The 13,809-nt window shown below is 36.2% G+C and overlaps 2 protein-coding genes across 2 annotated transcripts; both read right to left on the minus strand.

Annotated features, from left to right (window-relative positions):
• Nucleotides 1–2,540: 2,540 nt before the first annotated feature.
• On the minus strand, nt 2,541–3,801 carry LOC125262876 (placenta-specific gene 8 protein-like). Its single transcript, XM_048181721.1, has 4 exons — nt 3,750–3,801; nt 3,509–3,596; nt 3,301–3,425; nt 2,541–3,191 (listed from the first exon to the last, which is right to left on the minus strand). The coding sequence occupies exons 2-4, from the start codon at nt 3,591–3,593 to the stop codon at nt 3,087–3,089; spliced, it is 315 nt and encodes a 104-aa protein (XP_048037678.1). The 5' UTR covers nt 3,594–3,596; nt 3,750–3,801; the 3' UTR covers nt 2,541–3,086.
• Nucleotides 3,802–8,385: 4,584 nt separating this feature from the next.
• Nucleotides 8,386–13,000, minus strand: LOC125257939 (placenta-specific gene 8 protein-like). The gene is made up of 4 exons (XM_048174674.1): nt 12,960–13,000; nt 9,375–9,462; nt 9,155–9,279; nt 8,386–9,037 (listed from the first exon to the last, which is right to left on the minus strand). Exons 2-4 carry the CDS (start codon nt 9,457–9,459, stop codon nt 8,927–8,929), a joined length of 321 nt encoding a protein of 106 aa, XP_048030631.1. The 5' UTR covers nt 9,460–9,462; nt 12,960–13,000; the 3' UTR covers nt 8,386–8,926.
• Nucleotides 13,001–13,809: the final 809 nt, after the last annotated feature.

Below are 13,809 nucleotides of genomic sequence, written 5' to 3' on the forward strand. Positions count from 1 at the left end.
AAAATATAATGATGAATAGTCATTGCGTGTATTAGAATTAGGCTACCTATTTTCAATTCAGCCTATTACTACTTATAATGATGAACGAAATTGGCTAATTAATTGAACAATCGTGCCAATACACCAGGCCTGGACTGGTAATCTGGCATACCGGGCAAATGCCCGGTGGGCCGACGCACTTGAGGGCGGGGCCGCTATATGATATGATTTTTTTTAATAAACATAAAAATTGGCCAACGACCGGCCCATAAAGCAGGGACAGCGGCCCATTGGTTCATTTTCCATACTGACACTGGGCTGGCCCAATCACATCTCTTAACAGACTCCAGTCCGTCCCCTCTGTTTCGCCAGAACATCTTTGGATTAGGAGGATGGAGAAACAAAAGCGCAAGTGCAAGGGGGTGCGGAGAAGTTGCGGGCAAAAAAATCAAAAAATTTAGAGGTTGATGCCTCAACGTGCAAAAATTACTGGCATGTTTAGTGCGGTTACTGTAGCTTCAGTTTCCAAACCTACAGTACCTGACGTGCAAAAACAGGTGAACATAGAAGAACATGGAGGAGACACCTGTAAGGCAGAGGAGCAGCAGGTGTCTGACAGTGAAGCCAATGAGGGACAGAGTAAACAGGAGAGTATAATAGAAGCGGTAAGCAGGGTAGTTACATGATTAACAGCGAGGGACTCATGATGCGACGACGACGACGATGATGCTTAAATGAATGAATATTATAAGACAACATAATCGTCGTCGTTATTATAAAGTCAGACTGTCACCTACTGCACTGGTCACTCAGTCAGCTAATGTCAAATAGCACAGCAAAAGTTATTTTGCACTGTTTTTTGTAGTTAGCAGTGCCCTTGTAGCTATCAGAGTTCACTTATGCAGTAACGGCCTTTCTCATAGAAAAACCTGAAATGATGCAATTTGATTTTTCAAAAAAAAAAAAAATTCAGGTTATTATTATAATGTAATATTACTGACGATGTGTTTATTTCACAACGAGACTATAGGTGTCTATTTATAGCTGTTAGTCGTGATAATGGTCTACTAGATCTCACTTTTCAGCTATAAAAAGTTATGTTTTGTAGCTCTTGTACCCTATTACTCTGGTATGAACACTTGGTTGTTTATGGCAAGTGAATAACATGAATATCATTTTATTAGGACGTTTTTTGTGAGTAATTTGGTAGTATAGTTTTCTTTTTCATTGTTTTTAATGGGGAGTATCTAAACAATGAGAGGTAAATGTTTGACACTTAAACAGGGGTTTGTGCTCTTTAAAACAAAGTATATTTGTAATTGTAAATTATAGTTTTTCTGCTGTCTGTTTCATTGGAAATTTAAAAAAAAAAAAATTCTTTATAGAGTTATCAGTATTCTACATCCACGTTCTAAGGGTTAACTAGCTTTTATATCATGGAGCACATTGTCTATCTAGAAATCCTACTCTTACTAAGTGTACTTTTAATAACTCTACCAATTAATTGTAATACTCTGGTGGGTGGTGTCCGACCGATTGTGGTGGGCCGGTCTGAGCAAAAATGCCAGGGCCATTTTTTTGTCCCAGTCCAGCCCTGCAATACACACATATATATTAACTGACTCATCGCGTGTACGCCATGTAAATAGCAATCCGCCATGGCGCGAGCGCATCTCGCTCTTAAAGGGAATGGGAGATGACTCTCTGATTGGTTTATTGAACGTTACACCCATTACTCATTAAGAGAATAGGGACAACCCATTTCAAAAATGCGCCCCGGCGCACGGACCGTTTTTCCGTCGTTAAAATAGCAAAAGTGGATTTGGACACGCCCTGAGTGCACCTGCGCCGTGCGCTTTACACTTTGCGTTTAGATCGTTTAAATAGGGCCCCCTGGGTTACAGGACGGAAAGCAAAGACAGAAGACCCCAGGCCTCTGTGGTCACTTCTGATTTAAACTTCTGTGCGTTTGTGAGGATTGGCCCTAATCCTATTTAATATATTGATGTATTTTTTTTATGATTGTTATGTGAGTTATTCTGTTTTTTTTATCATGATTTGCATGATGTAGGCCTAAGCGCGGTTGATTCAGAACCGTGGACAGAGCTGTTTGCCCTAACACTGACAACACTGACTGACGCTTGCGTTTTAAAGTAAACGGTTTACTAAGTAAACAATAGGTTTACTGTAAACCTATTGTTTTAAATGCCCTAACATGCACCAAAAGCGTTAAAGTCAGTCAGGGAGGATCGGAAAATAGGGCTCCCCCGAAAGCCACTTTGTAATTCGAACCCTGTACCCAACCCTACCTACGGGTGACGTCACGGACACTATGTCCATATTTTTTTACAGTCTATAGTCAAAACTCAAATCTCATGTCATGTGATCAAAGTTGGCACAGTGACACCTGTATAGACTGACTGGAGTGACATGGACTTGAGCTGAGTTTGAACTTTGCAATATGAAGAATTGTTCAAACATGGAGCAAACACTAAATCATATCTCTTAAAAAAGACAAGAAACATTTTTTTTTTCTTAATGTATTTTATTTGTTGCACTGGAATGCTTTATGAAATGTTGTGAGTAATTTTTTTTAGGCTAAGGCATTTACATATCATATATGACAATAACATGACACTACTACATATTTACAAGATAATGCTCTTTCTTACTTATAGTTTAGTGACTACCAAGAAAATTGACATAGATGTAACTGTATAAGAATATATATCACTGTAAATCTACCTGTATTAAAATAACATGTTGTCAGAAATTATACAAATTAATAATCAAAATAATACAACAATATTCTCCTATGGACTCTTAACTTACAGCCACTCATAGTTCCACACCACAACCAACATGATAAAGTGCAAGCAGTCTGTGGTCCAAAGTTTTTAAATGCTATAGCAACAGCCTGTACTTTCATAGTTTCAAAGTTTGATTAGTGTATTTGCATACCTCCATTTTTCTTTAGTTCCCAAGAGCAATAATTAAGGACTATAAGGTAGTTTGCTAGATGGACTGACAGCTAGTATTTTTCTCTGTTGCCTTTTGAAAACAGAATAACTATGTTCACTGCTTATGTTTTGTGTAAGAAGGTTTCCTCAGAATTCTCCAGTACGCTTCCTAATTTCAATGTCTCTCTTCAGCTGGCAGGCGGCACAAGGCATGCAGTAGTAACCGACACAAAAGTCATTGCACATGGATCCCTGGAGAGCAAAAACAAAATTAATTTGTGATAGATAGATAGATAGATAGATAGATAGATAGATAGATAGACAGACAGACAGATAGATAGATAGATAGACAGACACTAACTTGTATGTTGTATTTAGTTCGGTATACACTTCGGATCGGCATGCCTAAACCGCATAAGCAGCACTCTTTCATTTCACTAGCAATGGAACAGCCCAAACAAGGGAGGCAGAAACAGCCACAACAGCCTAATAAAAATATATGGTTGATGTTAAAATCACATTTGGACTACTTAAGATTTTATAGATTATTTGAACTTTGTATTACTTACATATGCTCATGTCTTCACAGCAGCTCATTAAGCCTGTGTGAAATTCTCTGGGTGCGAATGCAGCAGGCTGAGATGTGACCTCCATGATCTAGGACAGATAAAGAAATGTGAGGCATCAAGAACACTAAAATTTTTAAAAAGCAAACATATTTAGTTAATATGACATCTAAGTAAAGCATTAATTTATCCATCAAGTTTGTTCCCCAAAGTTTATCAAAAATTAGGTAATATTTAAACGTACCTTTACTTTTGTGTCTGGAAACTCCTCTACACACTGAAACTGGTACAGGATGTCTTTATATACATTTGGTTAGTTCAGACACACCCTTCAAATCTACAGTAAATAAAAACTTTATATTGACAGTTTTTTATTGCCGAAGAAAATATTGCACTTCCTTTAGGTCTAAAGTCCAAAATAGTTAAAAGGCAATTCAGTTTTCTGTCACACCTTCCATTGATGACATTTGTTGCCACATCATCAACCATTCTTGTGAAACCATCTCTTTTACAAGAAAGCTCAATGATGGCATATCATTATAGTCAAACAAATTAAACGAATTGAAACATCAGCTTTACAAAAAACATATCTTTACTGCATAAAACGAAGTTGTATTTCTAGGACAGTTCAACAGTCTGGTATCGGGAAGATTTTTTGTTAACACATTACAATAAGGTCTCATTAGTTAAGGTATTAGCTAACATGAACTAAAATGAACAATATATGATTTACAGCATTTATTAATTTTTGTTAATCTTATTTAATAAAATTACTTTTAATGTTCACATTAGTTCACAGTGCGTTAACATGTTAACAAATACAACTTTTTATTGAGTATGTATTGTAAATGTAAATGTGTTGGGTGTAATGAGAGGGAGAGAGAGAGTGGAATAGGTAGAAAGAGATGAGAGGAGAGGAGGAGAGAGTTTAATGTGAAGCCCGTGAATCAGCTGTCTAAAGCACCTGAGAGGATGATGTTACAGACTGCGCTGAAACGGTGAAGTCAACAAGTCAACTGTGATTAACTTGATGATGATGATGATGATTTGTAGTTTTATGTTTTGTTCATATAAATTTGAATGATTACATTATTGAATTATTACATAGTTTTAGTACATTTAGTTATGTGAATTAGTTTTGTAAAACGTACATCACTGTACATTTGTGATGACATTTGGACTTCTTCTTCTGAGTACTTTTGCAAGCATCACACCCTTTTAGAGAACAAAAGTGCTCAACCTTGTTTTAAGGCAAGCCATGTTTCTCATTCATTTTGGGGTTTGAAAATGGTTCATAGAGGTTTAAACAGATTCTTTATTGAAGAGTTCTAAGACATGGACCAAACGAACCAGCTCCGAGGCGAACCAAGACATTACAGACTTGTTTAAAATCAGTGGATTTGTAGATTTCACATAGAAATGGAGTGGAATGGATTTACAGATGAGTCTTTAATGAAGGAATGAAGGAACTACAATGCCATTAAGTACTGCAAATGATAATCAAAAGAAAAACAAAAAAACTATTAAGTTGTTCATTGAAAGCATAGAAAAATTACAAAATGTTTAAACATTGTGCTCACCAAAATTTTAGAAAGGTTTCCAAGTTTTGGACAATCAGCTTAAATGCTAATAATTTCTTACCATAACTTGCGACTATCATGGAAACCAGCGATAAGGAAAACATTTATTTTTGATTGCACAACAATAGTAATGCGTCACAGTCAAACATGCCCCTTTCACAGCTGTGATTCCTGGATTAAATTTGGCCCAGACATTACTGGCAGCAAACATTGATAGCTTTATTGAATGACAGAAAAATGAGGTCATATACGGTTTAGTATTTTCTTGTTCTCAACCACACTTTGCCTAAGGCATTTTCGAAGGGCACTGTATTCAAATAAAACAAGTATATTATTATTATTATTATTCAAATATATATATATATATATATATATATATATATATATATATATATATATATAGCAGGGCGGGCGAGAGCCGTGAGGGAACGGCGCGAGGCCGGTGGCGCGAGTGATAATGAGCATCACCTGCGAGGCGCGCCGGCCTCGAGTCTCTCACGGAGGAGCTCCGGAGGCATAAAAGGAGGAGCGACGACCGTGAAGGACGAGAGAGGACCAGGCCTGGACTTTATGTTATGTTTTATTATGTTTGTGTGGCCGGCAGACCCTCGCATTACTTTCGTTTTGTTCTTTGTTTATTTTATATTAAAGTTTGGTTGAATGTTCGCCGGTTCCCGCCTCCTTCTTCCCGTATCTACTAACCGTGTTACATTGGTGCCGAAACCCTGGAGGAAGGAGGGACATGCTGTCGGAGAGCCCTCGCTGCTGAGGGGGATCGCGGTGCTGTGGAGTTCGGGCAGCGCGGGAGTGGGAAGACCGCAAGAGGCTGCCCGAGGCGGTGGTGCTGGAGCGTAGTGACAGGTGGGACGGAGACCCGGAGGCTGTGCCCCTGGGACGAGGTGGGGTGGCTGCCGTCCAAGAGGGAGCGGAGGAGTCGCCGCCGTTCGCCGTGGGCCGGAGCCTGCTGCCGTCCGCCATAAAGGGGAGGAGCAGGGGACGGGGGACTCGCTGCCGGCTGCCCTCAGTCCGGAGGAGCCATCGCCGGCCGCCAGGAGACGGTCGAGGGCGGGAACCAGCGAACATTCAACCAAACTTTAATATAAAATAAACAAAGAACAAAACGAAAGTAATGCCGGCAGACCCTCGCGGATGTCTGCCGGCCACACAAACATAATAAAACATAACATAAAGTCCAGGCCTAGTCCTCTCTCGTCCTTCACGGTCGTCGCTCCTCCTTTTATGCCTCCGGAGCTCCTCCGTGAGAGACTCGAGGCCGGCGCGCCTCGCAGGTGATGCTCATTAACACTCGCGCCACCGGCCTCGCGCCGTTCCCTCACGGCTCTCGCCCGCCCTGCTCGTCACAATATATATAGTAGTCAACATTTGAAGTGGATCAAAATAAATTAATCAAAGTTGTCCTAAGAAGAAGGTTTTAAGGGACAACTTAGATGAAACTTTGATTAACTTATTTTGATATATATATATATATATATATATATATATATATATATATATATATATATATATATATATAAGTTATACATGGATTACAATGATCATTTCCACAATAACATTATTATTTATAAAATCATTTTTTGTCTCTTTAATATAGCTGCAAGCAGTGATGACGGGCCCAAGCTGGCACCACCACCACCTCGATGGCTTTTATATAAAAATGATATTAAAACAATTATATAAAACTATGTTGTCAGTGCTCTACAAATGAACTAGTTCTATGCCTTTATTTTGTTATTCAAAATGATAGAGAAGATAAGTCCTAAGAGTTTTCTTTAATGCAGGCAAAAGCATACAGCAATGAAAGGGTTAAAATCTACATCATCAGGAGTGTAAAAAAAGACTCACACACACACACACACACACACACACACACATGCACACCTTCCTAGAAGTTACGTGCCGCCCACATGGAAACAGATGAGAGCAGTAATGAAGAAGCCATAAATAGAGAGGACAAAGGGTCAATGACATTCACTGAAAATTTTTTTCATTCATCCAATTAAACAAATGCAGGTTAATGGTTCACATCTATTTATAACTTGAGTCAATGAAAAATAAATAACTTGCCCTAAATGATATTTTCTGTCTATGAAAACTATTTTATAAAACCTGGTACAAAGTATATTTTTCTTGTTGAAGAAAGTCAATTAATTTAAATTCTACATATTATTACTTAAAAATTTTTTTTTGTTATTTAATAAAACTATATCTTTTTGTTTAGATCGAAAATAGAACTTAAATTAATTGACTTTCTTCAACAAGAAAATTATAAAATAGCTTTCATAGACAAAGAAAATATTGTTTTGTGCAAGTTATTTATTTTTCATTGGCTCCAGTTATAAAATATAGATGTGAACCATTACCCTATTGTTTTTTTTTAATTGGATGAATGAAAACATTTAATGTGTAACATTTTATGGAAAATTAGATTAGAGATGTGGATCTATTCTGAACTGTCACTTCCTGTTTGTTGCTGCCACATGGTTTGCGTTTGGATCTTATAATCAGTTTTATAAATTATTTATTCTTTGATGTTAGATTGAGTGAACATATCCTCAATTTTAGATACTCTTAAATACTTGGACATGGTGACTGACTATACGTTGAGTTTTCAACTCAATATTTTGGCTGTTTGTAAAAGACAGAGGTCTCTAGACTCTGTGATTGAGGGCCGCTGTCCTGCAAAGTTTAGCTCCAACCCCAATTCAACACACCTGATCCAAGGTCTCACAAGGCATAAGAGACTTTCAAGCAGGTGTGTTGGAGCTAGTTGGACCTAAACCCTGCAGGACAGCGGCCCTCCAGGACCGAGTTTGGAGATCTCTAGTAAAAGTCTTCAACAATGATTGTTATTTCTGAGGAAATTAAATCATTTAGAGTCTGTCCTATGATGATTTTGTTTTACAAACAATTTATTGAATCTGTTCTCTCCTTCTGTATTGTGGTATGGTATTTATGTTTGACTAATAAAAATAGTATAAGTAGCCTTCTGAAGGTGTTAGAGGAAAATATTGGTGTAGATCAAACGGGTCCTACTGAAACTTTTTTAAGTTTTTACCTTCACATGCATTGAAAAAAATATATTTGGATCTACAACAACAAAAAATCTCTAATTTGTTAGAAATGTATTAGGCAAATGTATTAGTTCTTCTTAAATTATATTTATGGTTTGGGTCAAACCTTGGATTTATATTATTTAATCATATACATCAGTTCCACATGAATCAGTTATATTCACAAACATAATTTGTTCAAGTAAATTCAACATCATCAAGTTAAGTAGTTTCAAAGTAATTTTATGTGGTTTCATGACATGATTCAATTTACTCAAATTCATACATCATTTTTATTACATCACTGAATTACAACAAGCTGTTAAACAAGCCATAGTACATATTAGCATACTAAATATGAAGTCAGCTCCTTAAGCAAAGCAGAAAAGACATATTCTTTGTGTATCTGTGGAACCTTTACATTTTTCTTTACACTGGAAAAAGGTTCTTTACGTTATTAAAATGTTCTTCACACAAAGAAAAAAATTGTTCTTTTAAACCATTAGCATTTCTAAGGTCTCTTTTTGAATGCTAAGGGGTTAAAAACTGTTCACGGAAAGCTTCTTAGGGGAACCAAAACTGTATCATATACTGCATTGCTGTAAAAACCGCCTTTTTGGAACTTTTATTTTTAAGACATTTTCATTATGTACTAAATAATTAACTCTTTTAATTTTCCTTTATCTTTAGTTTCCAAGAGCAATACACAAGGACTCGCTGGTAGTGTAGACAGTCATCTAGAGAGCAGTGCTCTGAAACTCTTTCATTTCTCATGGTTTCAGTGTTCCATTATGAATCCTTATGGTGAGGTCTCTCTTCAGCTGACAGGCTGAACAAGTAAAGCAGCAGTACGAGACTAACCAGTCCTCACACAGGGAACCCTGGAGACAAAACCAAATCCAATTCAAACAAAAATGTAAACAATAGGCCCTATATGTATTCGTAGATAGATAGATAGATAGATAGATAGATAGATAGATAGATAGATAGACACTAACTGGTATGTTGTATTTAGTGCGGTAAACACTTCGGATTGTCATGCCTAAACCGCATAAGCAGCACTCTTTCATGTCGGAAGCAATGGAACAGCCCAAACAAGGGAGGCAGAAGAGGCCACAACAGCCTATGATTCAAAAGTAAATTACATCAGCAGGATAGATGTATTACTCACAATTTACTTACAATATATTTGTGTTCAGTGCCATTGGAATCACTTACATATGCTCACGTCTTCACAGCAGCCCAGTAAGCCTGTTTGAAACTCTTGGGGTTCAAATGCAGCAGGTTGAGATGTGACCTCCATGATCTAGAACAGATAAAGAAGAGCATAAAAAAAAAGAAAGAAGAAGAAGAAGCATTTTTCAAACCTATATCCTCCTGAGATCCAGAAAAAAAAAGTTTTTGAATTTAGTATTTCCCCCCCCCCCCCCCCCCCACACACATCATTACATTGTTTAGAGCATAACAAAAATAACATTTTTGAAAAATTATATTTTATGCTATGTCCTCTGTAGTGGACACCAGGATTAAGTTGTTTAAAAAAATGAAATGACATGAAATTACATGTATAGGCAAAAACAATGGATTTTTTTATATTCTATTTTTATATTCACCAATTAATCTTTAGATAAAGATGATTTTCAACTATGTTATGAAATATAGAACGTAATGAATCGATATACCATTTTACTTCTATGCAATCTGTGGGCAAAATGGCCATACATGAGTTTTCCTATTCAATACAATGCATCTATACTGGTGCAACGGTTCTCGGTAAAAAAAAAAAACGAACCGTACCGTTCTCCACTTACGGTTCGGGACGCACTTGCACTGCGGTTCATTTCGAATGACGACACATCTATATGGTTTGTTGAAAATAGCAATGTGTAAAACACACAGAGTTCGGATAATGTATGTTTCAGTCGATGAATACACATTCTGGCTTTCCAAACTGTCAAAACTGTCACAGTCCTTTTTTCCCTGAACATATAGCACATACCGAACCATACCAAAACCGAGACTCTAAAACCGTGATACAAACAGAACCGTGAGAAATTTGAACCATCGCACCCCAAATCTATACACTGTATTAACGTGTTCTTGGAGTAACAATGAAAAAAGAAGTGTAATAATAGGAGTAAAAATTGGCAACATTTTCATGCTAATATCTAATAATTAATAGGAATATATAAATTATTTCACTATTCACATGTTGTGTCTCCCAAAATGCCTTATAATCATGATTTAACCCTCTACCGCACGCATTATGATAAATTTATAAAAAAAAATATTTGACTCTTTTTCTTTTCTTAGAATGGCTTAACTTGAAGTGCTGTAAAAAAAAAAAAATTGGAAAAAAATATTATTTTAAGGTACTTTATGATATGTTGCCATATGGCAACAATGCGCAATAGTGGAAATAACTTAAAATAAGTGTAAGTGTATATAGTTAATATTTTTCCTCAGAAATGTTGTTTGTATTGAATAAATTGGTGCTATTATAAGCTTTAGCAGCAAATATAAACAACACCTTATACTTATTTTCCAACATTTTGTGCTTTTATATATGGAATTTATTTTTTTGCTGAATAATGCTTTATATTCTTTGAATTTCATTACATTTTTCGTGAATATTATTTAAATTGCAAATGTAGACAGTTAAAAACAAATCTAATACTGTTCATCATGTATCATAAAACAATGACATAAAACCAAAAATATTGTAGTTCGTGAAAATTCAACATTACGCAATCTTATGAGAGGAAGATTATGAACATGAACCCCCCATAATCCTTGAAACTTCACCTTTTTTCTGTATGAAACTTCAAAAAGCATTTTTTTTTCAGAGGTGAGACACATGTACACCAGTGGTGTAGTCGGGGCGATACGCACGCATACGCCGTATGCTTACTTTTTGCTCAGGGCTGTTTGCGTATTACGACTTCTAAGGATCAGTATTTACGTATAAGTTACCCACTTGTTTTTTGCTTTGAAAGTCCATAAAATATTGTCCTGTTAGCTTCCCCTATAACTGTGTGTCCAATGCTGTTGTGTAAACTCGCGATTCTTTGATGTAACTGGTGCATGAGCACTTCTGTCATATCTTTTCCCGCTCATAGTCGGCTAAAAACGGCTTCACAGTGCGTGTTCGCGCTGCAGTGAGAGACTCCGATCAAAGCCGCTCGGTGTTTTGAGCCGTGCATTGAGCGCATTTCTCTCACTGCAGCGGACACGGCGTGAGAAATATTGTGGTGAGTAAATAAGACTATTAATTAATTATATAGCCTACTTCATGCGTTCAGAGCTTTTATAAGCGCTAAGTTCCCGTACGAACTGAAAGACCATCAGCGCAACCGAAACCTTGTTTATAATGCATTAGTGGTGAGGGAATCATAAACATACTAGGCTACTCTCTGAATCTTATCACGCTCCAAACGTTTGATAAGATTTCCATTCCGACACTGATGATAACATGTGCGATCCATTTGAATTCTATTGAGAGTTAAACACTTTAAAACGCTATAGAGAAAGTCAAACGTGATCTAGACTGATGAACAAAATGAACAAAAGACTGAAAAGAGGACAAACATCATCTTGCGCCAAAATTTATTAGGGAGCTTTGTAAACTATTCATGATCCATCCTTACTAGAATTTATATCGTTTTAATATAGCCTAGTAATTTTGGTAAATTTGGCTTACTTGTAGAATCTATAATCTATTAAGGGAATATATTTTCACTGGATTTATATTACACCTGTGACATGTTCTGTTGTTTCTATAGGCTATGTGTAGGTTGCTATTTTTCATAACAAATGCTATGATAATGGAAAATGATATAGTTTGACTTCTTATGGCACACTGAAGTAGAAAATTCTGTCAAACTGATAAGCTTACATGTGCATAAATAATATAAAACTGAGTTTGCAGAGGTTACCGGGGAAACAGCTATATTTCTGCTGTTCCATAAGCACCACCTACCGACAGAGAGTGGTTTAAATTTTCATTCAGCCTGACTACTGTTTTTGTTTGTTTGTGAAACTCATGACCACATTTTTATAATGTTAATAAATTAAATTTTGAATAATTGACTTTTTTAACACCCTTTTGGATAAAATGAAACTTTAATTTCAGATATATCTTTTTTTTTTTTTTTTTTACAGTTAATATAATTCCAAAGCAGTATGTTTAAATAATAGTCAAACTGTAAAGCATTAAAAATGTCAACCAATTTTAGAATGCACTGTATTTATTTGCTTTTAATGAGACATGTTACTAGTGAACAACAACATAAAACACATTTACTGTCGTGTTTATGTCGTTTATTTTTTTATTTTTTTTGTATGGGGGGGTCTGGGTAATAGTACACCACTTATTTTTTTAGGACTACACCACTGATGTACACATCACATTTGGTGCACTTTACCCTAGCAATACACTTACAGCCACTTGCACCTGCCTTTTTGAGACACAATGGTAGGCCAGTGGTTGGTCTGGGCCAGTATACTGGCTGTGGTGGCAGGTCTCTGATGTTGATTTAATCCATAATACAAATGTCATGGCAGTCCTTAACATACGACTAATCAACGTTATATCACTAGCATTAATGTTGTTATTGTTACAGCTTAACAGACTGCAGCTGGCCTTTGTTAGCTATCTAACCTATTATAATAATGCCATTCCATTATTGCGCAGTGTTGCCATATGGCAACACAGACATTTTATCGATTTACCAAAAACTAATTTCCAGTCTATGCTAATTTCATACATTTTTTTTGAGTGGTGAATATGTTATCATAACTTACCTGAGATGATGTTAACAATTTTTTTGTGAATGTGACATGGGCGGGTCCTTGTTTGTTACTGACATTTTAATTTGCTTTCAGCAACTACATACAAGAGACGGCAGTCTGTCAGAAAATCGCGCCACAGAAAAAAATTGCATGTCATGTGACTTAACCAAAGCACATCATTGGCTAAACTAAGGTCTTCTCTTACCAACAAAAAAAAAAAAAAAAACGAGAATGTTCTGTTAAAGAGACAGTGGCAAGGAAATAAACACAAAGTGTATGTTGCCATATGGCAACACTATGCGGTAGAGGGTTAAGTCCTGGTGTCCTCTACAGAAGTCATGTATGAAATCAATGCCCTGTTTTGTAACAGAAAGTCATATTTTGATTATAACATAACATTTTCCTGAGATGTTGATTTATAACAAACAATTTAAAAATTAATTTGATTTAAATGATAATTACAAAATATTATATTTCCACAAGAGTGCTAAATTTGATCACTAAATTAATGTCAGTCATATTTAAAGACCAAGGAGAAGTTGTCGTCATGGTGAAACTTCCAAATATTTGGTATCTCTGCAAAACCCTGAATGTGCTCTTTACAGGACATCCAAACTGACATGTATGATGTCAGAGAAATTCAGTAAAATATAATGTCCACTACAGAGGACACAAGTCTATTCCTGGGTCTCAATTAGACATAGAAGTTGTTGTTTTTTAATTAACATAACATTTAGATGTAGTATTTACTTAAAAAGTTTACCAAAATGTAGGTAATTTAATAGTAGCTTTACCTGATTTTCTTTGTAGTTGAGTCAGGATATTCCTCTATGCACTGAAACATGTAGCTACAATAAGCCTG

This window comes from Megalobrama amblycephala, linkage group LG2 (genome assembly GCF_018812025.1).
Source record: "Megalobrama amblycephala isolate DHTTF-2021 linkage group LG2, ASM1881202v1, whole genome shotgun sequence".
NCBI classification, from domain to species: Eukaryota; Metazoa; Chordata; class Actinopteri; order Cypriniformes; family Xenocyprididae; genus Megalobrama; species Megalobrama amblycephala.